This window comes from Trichomonas vaginalis, chromosome I (genome assembly GCF_026262505.1).
Source record: "Trichomonas vaginalis G3 chromosome I, whole genome shotgun sequence".
Taxonomy (NCBI): domain Eukaryota; phylum Parabasalia; order Trichomonadida; family Trichomonadidae; genus Trichomonas; species Trichomonas vaginalis.
In genome coordinates this window covers 14,856,238-14,871,283 of record NC_067203.1, presented here as the reverse complement: position 1 = coordinate 14,871,283, position 15,046 = coordinate 14,856,238, and the positions used below count along the sequence as shown (strand labels likewise).

General features: G+C 32.8%; 7 protein-coding genes and 2 pseudogenes across 9 annotated transcripts, besides 8 other annotated features; 8 read left to right on the top strand and 1 right to left on the bottom strand.

The window, feature by feature from the left end:
* Positions 1–4,743: part of a mobile genetic element that runs on past the window's edge.
* Positions 1–6,604: part of a mobile genetic element that runs on past the window's edge.
* TVAGG3_0988280 (uncharacterized protein) lies at positions 125–982 on the bottom strand (the record flags this gene model as incomplete). Its single annotated transcript, XM_001292878.1, has 1 exon — positions 125–982. The coding sequence occupies one exon, from the start codon at positions 980–982 to the stop codon at positions 125–127; it is 858 nt and encodes a 285-aa protein (XP_001292879.1).
* Positions 1,312–1,746, top strand: TVAGG3_0988270 (uncharacterized protein; the record flags this gene model as incomplete). Its single annotated transcript, XM_051254088.1, has 1 exon — positions 1,312–1,746. One exon carries the CDS (start codon positions 1,312–1,314, stop codon positions 1,744–1,746), a length of 435 nt encoding a protein of 144 aa, XP_051079662.1.
* On the top strand, positions 2,987–3,346 carry TVAGG3_0988260 (uncharacterized protein; the record flags this gene model as incomplete). Its single annotated transcript, XM_051254087.1, has 1 exon — positions 2,987–3,346. One exon carries the CDS (start codon positions 2,987–2,989, stop codon positions 3,344–3,346), a length of 360 nt encoding a protein of 119 aa, XP_051079661.1.
* TVAGG3_0988250 lies at positions 3,377–3,832 on the top strand (annotated as a pseudogene). Its single transcript has one exon. A coding segment is annotated over exon 1 (456 nt).
* Positions 3,881–4,117, top strand: TVAGG3_0988240 (uncharacterized protein; the record flags this gene model as incomplete). The annotated part of the gene is made up of 1 exon (XM_001293311.1): positions 3,881–4,117. One exon carries the CDS (start codon positions 3,881–3,883, stop codon positions 4,115–4,117), a length of 237 nt encoding a protein of 78 aa, XP_001293312.1.
* Positions 4,783–5,205, top strand: TVAGG3_0988220 (uncharacterized protein; the record flags this gene model as incomplete). Its single annotated transcript, XM_051254086.1, has 1 exon — positions 4,783–5,205. One exon carries the CDS (start codon positions 4,783–4,785, stop codon positions 5,203–5,205), a length of 423 nt encoding a protein of 140 aa, XP_051079660.1.
* TVAGG3_0988210 (repellent protein 1 family) lies at positions 5,236–5,694 on the top strand (the record flags this gene model as incomplete). Its single annotated transcript, XM_051254085.1, has 1 exon — positions 5,236–5,694. The coding sequence occupies one exon, from the start codon at positions 5,236–5,238 to the stop codon at positions 5,692–5,694; it is 459 nt and encodes a 152-aa protein (XP_051079659.1).
* Positions 6,605–6,642: a mobile genetic element.
* An 802-nt stretch (positions 6,643–7,444) lies between these two features.
* Positions 7,445–7,481: a mobile genetic element.
* A 258-nt stretch (positions 7,482–7,739) lies between these two features.
* Positions 7,740–8,780: a mobile genetic element.
* Positions 8,781–8,810: 30 nt separating this feature from the next.
* Positions 8,811–8,848: a mobile genetic element.
* A 574-nt stretch (positions 8,849–9,422) lies between these two features.
* Positions 9,423–9,459: a mobile genetic element.
* Positions 9,460–9,646: 187 nt separating this feature from the next.
* Positions 9,647–10,385, top strand: TVAGG3_0988140 (uncharacterized protein; the record flags this gene model as incomplete). Its single annotated transcript, XM_051254084.1, has 1 exon — positions 9,938–10,375. A coding segment is annotated over one exon (438 nt), but the record flags the coding sequence as incomplete, so codon positions are not given.
* A 3,213-nt stretch (positions 10,386–13,598) lies between these two features.
* Positions 13,599–15,046: part of a mobile genetic element that runs on past the window's edge.
* On the top strand, positions 14,604–15,025 carry TVAGG3_0988130 (annotated as a pseudogene). The gene has a single exon. A coding segment is annotated over exon 1 (422 nt).

The following is a 15,046-nucleotide window of genomic DNA, read 5'->3' as shown; positions in this document are numbered from 1 at the left end:
TTATTTTTGTCAGCAATGAGGTCATGAATGAGGTCAGCAATGAGGTCATTTATTTTTGTCAGCAATGAGGTCATTCATGATAAAAATAAGCCGCTAGCGGCAAGGGCGAAGCCCATGTGGTCATTTACAATACTGCGATGGTAGAGTTTAAGAGTTGTGCTTCAATGTAGAGACAGTCCTTATGGTCTGGAGGTAAGAACACTGGGCAGTTATGGTCATGAGTGGAGAACATGTCTATCCAAAACTCACGATTGAAGCCAGTTAATTTATAGTATTTAGGGTTAGGAAGTGGTGTAGTTCTTGTATGACCAATGAACTCATTTTCAGCTCCCTTACTTAAGTTTGAATATAATATAGCTTGCTTTCTATCCCAAATGCCAGGTGTTACAATCTTTGAAAATTCATTTTTCCTCGGAAGCATTGCATCATAATTGAAAACATTCTTGAAATCATCACTTGGTTCAGAGATTTGAAATCTTATACGTAATGGATTTTCTTTCTCTTTAGCTACTTCATTGAATGGTGAGAATACAACAAACTGACAGTCATGTGTTCCATCTTCATTTTCATTAAATTCATAATGAAAGTCTATAAGTTGTGGCTGACTACCTTCTTCTTTCAGTTGTGCAAGAAACTCACGTAAAGGCTGTAAAGTTTGTACTTCAATGTTAAACTTTTTCTCGAACATTTCATTAAATGAAATCATACATTGCAACAATGTTGTATCGTCTTTAAAGTATTTGTATATGTGAATGTTTTGGGCGCTTAAAGACTGTTCGTCATTTTCTATCTCGACTTGAAGTATAAAGTCAACTTTCCTAAATGCACGTGTTATATACATAGATGTTATGCCAATGTACTTCTCTTCATTTATGTTCACAATCCAGTCTGTTGGAAACTTAAACGTTACTCTGTTCCCCTTTATTTTGACGTCAGGGTTTTCACTACTGAACGCAACAGATAAAGGTATTTGTCTATACATTTAGTTCCAATAAAAATAAACCATTTACTCTTTCTTCACTTCAGCTTCTTTAGCTTTTGCTTCAGCTTCTTCTCTAGCTTTCTTCGCAGCAAACGTGGGTTCTTCTGTCTTCCAGCAGCTAATGCAGCTAGTTGTTTTTCACTAAGTTTTCTCTTTGGTCTCTCTGGCTTTTGTTCTTGTTTTTGTTCCTTCAGTTCGGATAAAATTTGCTCGCGAATTTCTTTCTTCAATGCTTCAACATCTATGACCCCTTGGGTCTTGTCCGTAGGACTTGTCTGAGTCATTTGACTGCAGATAAAAAACAAAATTAAAACTTTAACCGATGTAAAATGAGCTTGTCAAAATCAGAACGAGAGTCTATTATATTAAATGACGCCAGAGGAATACAACATCCTTTCTATTACGTAAGTCAGAGTAAAGATGGTAAAATATATGTAAGAAAAAGAAAGGTTCCATTAGCGAATGCAGAAAGCGACAACATTAAGGTGCATGGCAAGGGTGAAGTCCACGAAGCCCATATAAAACCTTCTGTTCAAACTGAGCCACCAAAAGAACCAGAAGAAAAGAAGCCAGATGTACTTTCAATAACGAACCAAGAGCTTATTGCAAAGTTCGTGAATTTCATTGAAAAACAAACCGAGTCAAAGAACCCTGACCCGCCAGTGAAAGAAGTTGAGACAAAAGAGAATGTACAGTTCATTGAAAATGTCAAGAAACAACTTCCACCACGAATGCCAAGAAGAAGAGTGAGAATAATGAAGTAAATAGATATTTTTATCTGAAGTAAATACATGCAGAACGAACAGCTAAACGAATTTACTCCAGCAGAGCATATTCATCAGATTCGCTCATATTTCGATATCATAGACAATGCAGTTCAAATTGGTGACACTAATAGAAAATATTCTGACGCAAAGATTCCATCACAACCTGGAACTGCTAAAGATAACACATGGGTAACATTCAATCTCTCACCTCCTGGTGAAAATATGTTGGACCTTTACAATACATTCATTACGTATAAAATGGAAGGTCAATTTATTGTAGATAAAGAAATTGGTTCAGGTTCCAATAAAACAAACCCACCAGGATTTTGGATTGGTTTCGATGACGCTTTCTATGCAGTTGCTGGATATCAAATCCTTGCAAATGGTCGTATCGTATATTCTCAAGACAACGCAAGAGAAGAAGCATATATAACTTCAAACTCACAAACTACCGAACAAATAAAGAAAGTAGATGTTTTCTCAAAGACTCGACATGAAGATGTATGGAGTCATTCGGGAACATGCAGAACAGGACAAATTGTTAGTGGTCCAATTACAGCAGGAAAATCATTTGATTTTAAGCTTCGTTTAAGAATTCCTGTTAGAAGATTTTCCATTAGAAGCTATTCGATTTATTCCAGCTTTTGCAGGAAACATTCAGCTTAAAGTAAAGTTCAGTAGCGACGCCTTACAATGCACATCTATATCTGTAAATGATATCATTGCTTTCAATCCAACTCTTAAAGTTGCATTTGCTTCAGATTCAAATCCACCGACAAATAAATTTGTTCCATGGAATGAACCATTCACTATGATAACGAAGGCAGTAGAAGCTAGTGGAACAGTTACTATTACAACTGTAACCCAGCAACTATTTCGAACAAAGATGGATTTTAATGAATGTTTCATTCATCCAAAGTCATTCTCTTTAGACCCTAACATTTATACAGAACTTGTAGAACATTATACAAACGAGGCTTTATGTTTTCCTGTTAAAGTTATGGATTGGATTCCTATGGACGGTTCATTCTCAAAGAATACAGATAGTTCAAGTGCAACATTTACAGCAGCTTATACGCCTATTAATGTTAAAAGTATTTGGGCACTATTTAGAAAGAAAGACAACTATTATGTTAATTTTGAGAACCCTAAGTTTAAATATCTTCAGCTTTCCATGGGAGCTTATGGAAATATGCCTGCAGAACCTGAAAAATCATATGGACCTGTATTTTATGAAATGGTTGCGAACGCTTGCAATACAAACAATGATATGATAGGATTTAATGAAGATGTTATGAGGTCATTGGTGGATGATGGTAGTGTGGAACATAAATGGGATAGCTATGACAACACACATTTCTTATGTGGTTTTCCAACAGAAGTGGACTTTTGCTTCCAGCAAGGTCAAACATCTACTGCTCCAATAACATACAAATTGTCTGTTAAAGGACCTATTGAACTAGCAACTGAAAACGTACCAAAGCCACTTATTGGATTTATGAGGGATTGTTGCTTTGCCATTCAGGTGCGTGCTAATGGCATCCCCATAATAAGATTAGATGACTATAACTTAGCTACGGACGACAGTGAGGAATAAAGGATGAACGTTTATTTTTAAAGCTTATAAATGAGTTCTTCATCAAGCTCTCGTGAACCTTCACCATCTATGAAACAAACTTTACCAAACGATTATGGAGCACCTATTGAATATTTCTTACGAGCTGCACAATGGCAAAGAGCAGTCTCACCAAGGTTAGGTGTTCCACCAGCTCCTGTCAAAAATAGCATTTGGTCAAGTCCTTATATAAATATGGTCTCCCACTAGGTTTGCTAGCTACAGCAGGAGCAGTTATGATGTTGAAAAGAAATAAAGCAAATGTTGTAAATAATACTGAAGTAGCTGAAGTTAAACAAACTCCGACACCTTCGCCAAAACCAACGCCTTCACAAAAAACCTTCAATGACTCCTGAACCTATGGAAGTACAAACTCCTGTTCAAAAGTCAACTCCTAAACCGACTCCAACATTTAAACCAGAACCTACTCCTCAAATAAATCGTAAAACTCCTGCGTTTCCTTACTGAAAAAATAACGTTATTTTTATTTAATATTAAAATTTTTATTTGATTGAAATGACAAATAAAGTCACTGAAGCAATGAAACAAAAGTTTTTGGTAGAATACATTAAATCAGGAACTATTCCAGAAGGTTTTTACATTCATACTATGAAGGATGGTAGAGTTCAGTTTAGAAAGATAAAGCAACCATTAGATAAAGAAGGAATTTTGAGAAAGATTAAACTTCATGAGGACAACATTGCTGAACTTAAGAAGAAGTTAGAAGAGTTGGAGAAAGGAAGAGAGTTATAAAGCAATGAATTCAACAGGGTGAAAAAAGAGGTGAGATCTCACCACTTCACCTAAATTTATTTTTGCGCTATGTTTTCATACGTGTGAGGGTGGTGATATCATTATTTTTAAGTTTATTTTTTTATTTTTTATTTTATTTTTATATTAAATGACAGAACAAAAGCAACTCATACAAATCAAAACATATAACAAACATACATTTAAACATTTATTCTTCCTTCCTGAGTATAACATATTCTTTACACTTCATCCTAGACCAATTGACTATACATTGACTGTGTATAAAGATTGTCATGGTAGTTTTATAAAAACTTATGATGATGAAGGTAAGTTAACAAGACTATGCATTTCAAAACTTGAGAAACTTTATGACTTCAAGTATGACTCCAATAGAGTTAACATTGACGATGATGATATAGAAGAAAATTTATGAGAACGTTTATTTTTTCATTAGTGAGTTCGTTAGTGAGGTGAAATGGTTGGCGGCTTTGTAAATATTTAAGGTTAAGTTAGTTTTTGCGTTCATGTTGTAAAATGTACGTTAACGGTTTTGTAAAGTGTCAAATTCACAAGTATTGGGTAAGGTGGAACGCAGTGCCACCATACCCAAGACTTGTATACTAACTAATTTTGAGAACCCTAAGTTTAAATATCTTCAGCTTTCCATGGGAGCTTATGGAAATATGCCTGCAGAACCCGAAAAATCATATGGACCTGTATTTTATGAAATGGTTGCGAACGCTTGCAATACAAACAATGATATGATAGGATTTAATGAAGATGTTATGAGGTCATTGGTGGATGATGGTAGTGTGGAACATAAATGGGATAGCTATGACAACACACATTTCTTATGTGGTTTTCCAACAGAAGTGGACTTTTGCTTCCAGCAAGGTCAAACATCTACTGCTCCAATAACATACAAATTGTCTGTTAAAGGACCTATTGAACTAGCAACTGAAAATGTACCAAAGCCACTTATTGGATTTATGAGGGATTGTTGCTTTGCCATTCAGGTGCGTGCTAATGGAATCCCCATAATAAGATTAGATGACTATAACTTAGCCGCGGACGACAGTGAGGAATAAAGGATGAACGTTTATTTTTAAAGCTTATAAATGAGTTCTTCATCAAGCTCTCGTGAACCTTCACCATCTATGAAACAAACTTTACCAAACGATTATGGAGCACCTATTGAATATTTCTTACGAGCTGCACAATGGCAAAGAGCAGTCTCACCAAGGTTAGGTGTTCCACCAGCTCCTGTCAAAAATAGCATTTGGTCAAGTCCTTATATAAGATATGGTCTCCCACTAGGTTTGCTAGCTACAGCAGGAGCAGTTATGATGTTGAAAAGAAATAAAGCAAATGTTGTAAATAATACTGAAGTAGCTGAAGTTAAACAAACTCCAACACCTTCGCCAAAACCAACGCCTTCACAAGCAAAACCTTCAATGACTCCTGAACCTATGGAAGTACAAACTCCTGTTCAAAAGTCAACTCCTAAACCGACTCCAACATTTAAACCAGAACCTACTCCTCAAATAAATCGTAAAACTCCTGCGTTTCCTTACTGAAAAAATAACGTTATTTTTATTTAATATTAAAATTTTTATTTGATTGAAATGACAAATAAAGTCACTGAAGCAATGAAACAAAAGTTTTTGGTAGAATACATTAAATCAGGAACTATTCCAGAAGGTTTTTACATTCATACTATGAAGGAACCATTAGATAGAGAAGGTATATTAAGGAAGATTAAACTTCATGAGGACAACATTGCTGAACTTAAGAAGAAGTTAGAAGAGTTGGAGAAAGGAAGAGAGTTATAAAGCAATGAATTCAACAGGGTAGAAAACCGGGTGAGAAAAGAGTTGAGATTTCACCTAAATTTATTTTTGTGCTATGTTTTCATACGTGTGAGGGTGGTGATATCATTAATTTTTAAGTTTATTTTTTATTTTATTTTTATATAAATGACGAAAACTATTGAGATAACAAACTACAACGGTCATGAGTTCAAGAATTTGTTCTTCGTTCCTCGTGAAAATACATTCTATCAGATACGAGGGAGAAAGGGTAAAGTTAGTTTGAGCGTTTATGACTACAAGCATAATGGAAAGTTTATACAAGCATATGATACAAACGGTAAGCGTGTTTCATTAGCTTTGTCAAAACTTACAGGTATAAACTATGACAGTGATTTTGACCTATATGAAGAAGAAAGTGAGTCAGAAGATTATGAGCTGTTATATGAAGCACAGCAATGGGAGGAGTTGCAATACTTTTGTAAGTGAGAACGTTTATTTTTTACATTAGTGAAGTCGTTTGTGAAAACGTTAGTGAAGTGGTTGGCGGCTTTGTAAATATTTAAGGTTAAGTTGGTGTTGTCGTTTATGTTGTAAAATATACGTTAACGGTTTCGTAAAGTGTTAAATTCACATATCATGGGTAAGGAGGCGCGCAGTGCCGCCGTACCCTTGATATTGTTGTAAACAGAAATTCATCAAAAGTGACACCTCAGAAAAGCTAAAATATTGAATTTTTGGAACTTTTGATAGAGCACGTTTTTAAATATTAATTAAAGTAAATGAATATTTTGTAAAGATTCTTTTTAATAAAAAAGTAAAATTTTGAAGAAGAACACAAAATCTTCTGAAAAATAATATCACATAAACTCATATTATTTTCTAATATATAACTATTTTATATAAAAATCAAATTCAATGATCTTAAAAGCGAAGGATAAACCTCAAAATTTACGAATATAATGAGTGGGAATATAATGCTTATCTATCATAAAACCATATGAAATATCAATTTTTGCTTTACGCCTAATTTTTGACGACAATTAGCAAAAAATGTTAAATGTTAACACTCAGTCCATTTGAATATGGAAAATAAAATTGACTTTGATTAAATGTTTTTATTTATCATGCAATTCTTCTTGCGACCAAAGATTTGAATAAAAGTTCAAAAAATAAGATAGCTTAAAAAATAATATACAGTAGTGTTTACTAATAGATGAATAGTATATAAATTCTATTAAAATGGATTTGATCCAAAAAAATATAAAACCAAAAATAATTGTTATAATTTAAATGAAGAAGTAATTTAAAACGTTTTTATTTATGATCAAATTTTATATATTAGAAAATAATATGAGTTTATGTGATATTATTTTTCAGAAGATTTCATTCTATATGCCTATGAAAAGTACTCTCAAAACTAACTTTTTCCTAATTATAATTAAATCTAGAATATTGTATTATGCTTAGTATTATTTCATTTTTCTCATTCAATTTAGAATTTACAAATGTCAAAAAATTGAGAGCTGTCACTTTTGATGAATTTCTGTTTATTACAATATGTATACTAACTTTCTTCGTTTTGAACGATTTTGTAATTTGATTTTGTTTTCGCATTTAACTTTGTTATGTATTGTATTGATTAGTGATACTATCCTATGTATTTCCAACTAGAATATAGTTGGCCAGACCATATTAGGACCATACATAGGATATGCATCAACTAATTTTAAACAAATTGTGAATTCCATTGAAGGCCATTCAATGGAATCAACAATTGGTTTAAGTGTTGCAGTAAGCAACACTACAATTAAGGGTGCACCCGTATGTACGTTTATTTGAGAGGAGGAGGATTACCCTCTCAATTTTGAGGGATTCGTTAGTTTATTTTCTCGATGAATATGCAATAAAATTTGATTTTTACCTTATCAATATACTTCATATAATATACACATGTTCATGTAAAAACTTTTTTCCAAAATCCTCAGGAATTAAGGGATTTTTGAATTTTAAGAATTTTTTTCGAATTTTTTCGAAAAAAAAATATTTTCAGAACAGCCTTAACGGCTAAGATTTAGGAACAATGTTAAGTATCAAAAAGAAAGGAGGTCTGATATAGACAACATATATCGTTGAAGGTTGAAAAAATCTCTAATATTTGAGCCCAAAATTTCAAATTTTAATTTTTTGAAAAAAGAGGCCACCCGTATGTACGTTTATTTGAGAGGAGGAGGATTATATTTTTGAAAGGGTGAAACATTATGAATATGTTAATTATATAATAATATGTATTATTATAAAAAAGAAAAAATAAAGCACGTTAAAATTTTTCTTTCTTGATTTTTTACAAAATCTACTTAGAATTATGCAAAATATGACTAAATAATTATAAATTTCAAGTTAAATTTTAATTTTGATAAATAATTTAAATTTCAAAATATCAAGTTCAGTTCGACTATGTATGTAGTAATTCCTCAATAAAGTGCCAAAACCCTATTAAAATATATGAACATTTTCAACATTTTAATGTTTTTATTTAAAAATTTGATGGAATATGAGCTTCAAACAATTATTATGTAAATAAAAATAATTAAATATATGTATTTATTCGTATTACAACCGTAGTAAGTCGATTCTTCCTTTCTTCTACTGAGTTTTGAATTTGATTTCGAATTGTAAAGAGATTCAAAGGGAAAATACTAGCGGATAAAAACTACCTCCATGAAAGGGTCATAATGGACTCAAGTTGTATTTTTTGATATTTTTTGCTTTTCGAGCCTAAATAGGTAGCCAAGATAATGCCTAAAAATAAGGTTCTAAATTCTGAAGTTTACATGATCCTCTCGTGTGCACCCTTAAAGAAATGAAGTGTTTTAAAGAAGAATTGTTGTAAACAGAAATTCATCAAAAGTGACACCTCAGAAAAGCTAAAATATTGAATTTTTGGAACTTTTGATAGAGCACGTTTTTAAATATTAATTAAAGTAATTGTATATTTGTAAAGATTCTTTTTAATAAAAAATAAAATTTTGAAGAAGAACACAAAATCTTCTGAAAAATAATATCACATAAACTCATATTATTTTCTAATATATAACTATTTTATATAAAAATCAAATTCAATGATCTTAAAAGCGAAGGATAAACCTCAAAATTTACGAATATAATGAGTGGGAATATAATGCTTATCTATCATAAAACCATATGAAATATCAATTTTTGCTTTACTCCTATTCCCACTCATTATATTCGTAAATTTTGAGGTTTATTCTTCGCTTTTAAGATCATTGAATTTGATTTTTATATAAAATAGTTATATATTAGAAAATAATATGAGTTTATGTGATATTCTTTTTCAGAAGATTTCATTCTATATGCCTATGAAAAGTACTCTCAAAACTAACTTTTCCTAATTATAATTAAATCTAGAATATTGTATTATGCTTAGTATTATTTCATTTTTCTCATTCAATTTAGAATTTACAAATGTCAAAAAATTGAGAGCTGTCACTTTTGATGAATTTCTGTTTATTACAGAATAAATATGATTTTATTCATTAAAATTGAAAGGATAATAATTCAGAAATTTTGAAAGAAAGACGGCTTTTTTTAGTTGAGTGATCTGAAATATAATCAATAAATATTATCAAATTAAAATAAATAAGAGAATTATATAAAAATGCGTTTTTATTTTGAATAAGAATTCAAAAAATGGTTAAAAGTAAATTGTGGTTGAGTAGTGATCCAACTGCTCTACCTTAGAGTATTTCTCCTTTGATTAATCCTCCTCAGGTTATCCTCAGTCTATCCTCAGACTACTCCTCAGACTAGTCCTCAGATTATCCTCAGACTACTCCTCAGACTACTCCTCAGATTATCCTCAGACTAGTCCTCAGATTATCCTCAGACTACTCCTCAGACTACTCCTCAGACTACTCCTCAGATTATCCTCAGACTACTCCTCAGATTATCCTCAGACTACTCCTCAGATTATCCTCAGACTACTGCTCAGACTACTCCTCAGATTATCCTCGAACTACTCCTCAGATTATCCTCGAACTACTCCTCAGATTATCCTCGAACTACTCCTCAGATTATCCTCGAACTACTCCTCAGACTACTCCTCAGATTATCCTCAGACTACTGCTCAGACTACTCCTCAGATTATCCTCGAACTACTCCTCAGATTATCCTCAGACTACTCCTCAGATTATCCTCAGACTACTGCTCAGACTACTCCTCAGATTATCCTCAGACTACTGCTCAGACTACTCCTCAGATTATCCTCGAACTACTCCTCAGACTACTCCTCAGATTATCCTCAGACTACTGCTCAGACTACTCCTCAGATTATCCTCGAACTACTCCTCAGATTATCCTCAGACTAGTCCTCAGATTATCCTCAGACTATCCTCAGATTATTCTTAACACTTTGCATATAAATCTCTAAATAATTTCTTATAATACTTTCTTTTATTTTTATAAAAATTTTAAAAATTAATATTATTTTTTTCTCTTACTACTTTTAATGAGTGAAAAAGAGAAAGAGGGAAAAAAAGAGAAAAGAGAAAAAAAAAAAAAAAAAAAAAAAGGTAGTGGGGCTTCCAGGCACTTCGTGCCCTCTAGCCCCCCGTCACTTTTCTGTCACTTTTCAGGAAAAAACATTTTTATTATATATATAAAATGAATTTTACAAAACCACCGTTACCCTTCTTTGGAAATAAGAGTAGATGTAAAGATATTCTATTGAGAGAACTTAAGAAACTACCGAATGGTCTAACATTTGTAGATTTGTTCGGTGGAAGTTTCTATATATCCCATTTGTGCCATACTGTATTTCCTGACTCAAAGATTATATGCAATGACTTCGACAACTATATGAACCGTCTCAAACATATACCAGACACAAACAAAATATTGAAAGAGTTAAAAGAAAAGATACCTATAGGTAAGATGGAACGTATACCATTAGATAAGAAAGATATTGTGAGAGAGGTTTTGAAAAAGCAGAGTATATTGACTGGGATAGTATATCTGCTAGACTATTATATAGTGGTGCTATAAGAGTTCATGACATTGAAACACTTATGTCAAAAGTTTTATATCTTAACTATACAAATGTTTTCAAAGAGGACATAGAAAAATATATTGAGGGTATAGAGTTTGTGAGATGTCATTGGACAGAGTGTATGAAAAATATAAAGACAAGGAAAATGTTTTCTTTATAGTGGACCCGCCGTTCTATAACACATGGGATTTTCAATACCAAGTAGACTGGACTTTGAGAGACTCTTTAGAAACTTTAGACGTTTTACATAACCATCCATGCTTTTACTTTACATCCGATAAAAGTGGTTTGGAAAGTGTCATTGAGATGGTTAGAGGACATACATGACTATGATTTTAGATACGATAAGATAGAATATGAGAGAGGTCCTATAAACTGGAGAAAGTGTCATAACAAAGAAATTTTACTAGTAAGTAAATGTGGTTTGAAATAGGACTACTTGTTTTAGGTTTTTTCCATTGTGTCATTTACTTATTTGACGTGGCAGAAAGATATAGAGAATATGAAGATGAACCAATGCCTGCAAATGTTCAGCATATGTACTCGTAAGAGATATTTTTATCTAATATTAAATGGACGCACAGAACTTAGCGAATGCACAGCAACCTGGACAACCAAACCCAGAGAATATTCCAAATGAAGTTAGAATACAAACTGCAATGGCAAACTATGGTCAAGTGCCAACAGATGTACAAATGCAAAACTGCCATGTCAAATGACGCTGCGTTAGGTTTGCCACCATGGTATGCAAATATGAGATGGAAAGAGTTTTATACAAACCCCGAAGTGGGATATAAACAACTCTATGCAGATGACGCGAACACAGGAGTTGACCCAGAGTATGTTTTCTACCAGAGGAGAAATAGAATGTATGAGCTCCAGTTAAAGAATGCTATGGAACTCAGAAGGAAACGTAAGAGACTAGGTGGACATTAGATTTTTACATATAGTAAAATGGGTTTCTTCAGTAAGATAGGGAAACTTCTCTTCGAAATGTTGGAAGAGGTATATGGAATGGAATAAAAACCGTAGGAAGAGGAATTTGGAACGGAGTCAAAAATATTGGTAAAAGAGTAGGTCAGTTTGTGGTATTATACCTAAAGACCCTGAACCAGAAGAGCAAGCTCCTGTTATACAACAGCCTGAACCTGCACCACAGTCTAGTTGGCAACCAAATCCAACACCTCAACCGTATTAAAAAATTATATTTTTTACCGTTCGATAGTAGTTGTATATGAAACTAAGTTCTAAGTAAAACGCATGGTATAATGGAATTATTCTTTTTCTTCCATCTGTAGTAAACCATACTTGAAAGTCTGAAATACTTCCACTTGGTGGTTCGTAAACTTTGTAGGTTTTTCGTAAAAGTCATTTGCCAAGCATAAAAAAAGAGTTTTGTGCACCAGAAAATGAAGCATGAACTATAATAGCATCTGGGTCGAAAACATTTTCATATGTTCCATTAGGGTTTTCGACTTCATAAAAGTCTGGGTGTACTGGATATGCTGCAGGCTGATTAACATCCTCATAAATCTATACCATGCCAAGTTGTTATATTTTGTAGAAATATAAACGTTTTCTCCAAGGTCTTCTATTCTATTGATTTTAACAGTTGCATTTTTCCTGTCATATATAATATCGAGATGGTACTCTCCCTCGTCAATGTTATACTGGTTTGCATATTCGATATAGATGTCGTTTATTTTTTCTTGAAAAGCTTGAAGAGTTGTTTCTAAGTTTACAAGCAAATTCACTTGTAAAAGTTTTCCCTGTTCAAATTTCTCATACGTACGTTTTTCTTTGTTATAGTATCGAATTTCAAAAGCGACCGTAAATGGGAAACCATGTATGGCTTCTGAAATGAACTTCATTCTACGAAAGCCAATAGCTTTTGTGACGGATGGGTCTCTTAACCATCTTAGTGGGTAGTCAAAACGATAGCCTTCATGCTTTACGGTCTCTGTCTCAAACTTTTGACCGACATTGGTAAAAAGTTCATCTAATGGTTTAGTTGTAGCAACTCTAGAATTTTTCTTTTTCTATTGAAAGCATATTTTATCTAGAATAAAAATGTCGAAAGAAAACAGCGTCTATGAGAGAAATACAACACAACCGACAACTCATTTTGCAAGCTCTAAATAAGAACACAACAAACTTTTCAAAACTATTCTAAGATATCTGAGTCATTGAAAGAAGGAAACTTAAAACTGACGATAAACCCAATGACAGATGAGTTTCTGTTTCAAGACAGTAAGAACCATACTGTCTGTGTAAATCCAACAAAAGGAACTTTAAACGAGAAAACCTATAGATGAACTTCTTTTGAAAGCAGATGTTGGCAACAAAGCTGACAAAGAATATGTCATTGAAAAAGTTCAAGAAGAACATGACAGAGCAGATGCAACATATGCAACGAAAGCAGATGTTGACAACAAAGCTGACAAAGAGTATGTTCATTGAAAAAGTTCAAGAAGAACATGACAGAGCAGATGCAACATATGCAACAAAAGAACATACTCATCCTGAACTAGCGGACAAAACATATGTTGACAATAAAATGTCAAGTGAAGTGACAAGAGCTGAAAACGAATATTCTAAAAAGACTCATACACATACCATTGCAAATATTACAAACTTACAAGAAACCTTAAACAGGAAAAGTGACGTTGGACATACACATACCATTGCAAATATTACAAACTTACAAGAAACCTTAAACAGGAAAAGTGACGTTGGACATACACATACCATTGCAAATATTACAAACTTACAAGAAACCTTAAACAGGAAAAGTGACGTTGGACATACACATACCATTGCAAATATTACAAACTTACAAGAAACCTTAAACAGGAAAAGTGACGTTGGACATACACATACCATTGCAAATATTACAAAACTTACAAGAAACCTTAAACAGGAAAAGTGACGTTGGACATACACATACATCTTCTGAAATAACAGACTTAAACGTTAGCCTTGAAAATAAAGCAGATAAAACATATGTCAATGAAATATACCAAAGTTTGCTAGGAACAAAAAATATTGAAACTATTGTTGGTGACTTTTCTGTCAATGAAGAAAACAAATATTTTAGATGGCAGTTGGTACAGTCCTTAGAAAATGGTACACGGTATAAACTCATTCCGAAAAATAACAATGAAATGTATGTAAGCTATAAAAAGAACGATGGTACACAAGTTAAAGTTCCATTAGACAACAACTGCTACTTAAACTTATATGGAGACGAACAAAAGAAATATTTAAGAGTTTATGAAATGGCAGATATGACATTGCCTGACCCAGCTCCAGCACCATATTATTATGACTATGGAGATGACGTCAGAACACCACATGTAGATGAACAAAAGCTAACATTATATTTAGATTTTATAGATATAAAAGATATAATGCAATAGAAAAAACGAGAATAGTATACTATTATGAAGATGACAGAAATAAATATTATAGTCAAGACTTTACCTACCCTGAAAACATAAGATTATATTATAAAAAATATTCTGACATGAACCAGAAGAAACCTGAAATAGTTGCACTATATTTTAAGTTCAAAAGAGACAATCCTATAATATCTCATATGTTTGATTTAATGAACCCAGTAGGTTCTATTTATACATCTATGGAAGCAAGAGGTCCTCAAGTAATGTTTGGTGTTGGTGCATGGGAACAAATAGTCGACAGGTTTTTGTATTGTGCAAACTCTTCAAAGGAAACAGGTGGAAGTAAAACGATTTCAGGTGAAAATTTACCTGCACACAGTCACTACATAGATTTAAGTACATCTCAAGCAGGTTGGCATAAGCATAGATATTGGGATTGGTCAGGAATGACAAAAGGTAAAGGATATGATGTTAAAGACGACGTTAAGTTTGCTATAAATTGTTACTGGAGTGACACTCAGGGAGAAGGAAACCATACACATTTCGTTTCAGGTATACACAAACAACGGGACAAAGTAAAGACTACATGCCACCTTACATGACAGTTTACGCATGGTATAGAATTGCTTAGTCGTCATTTTCAACTTCTTTA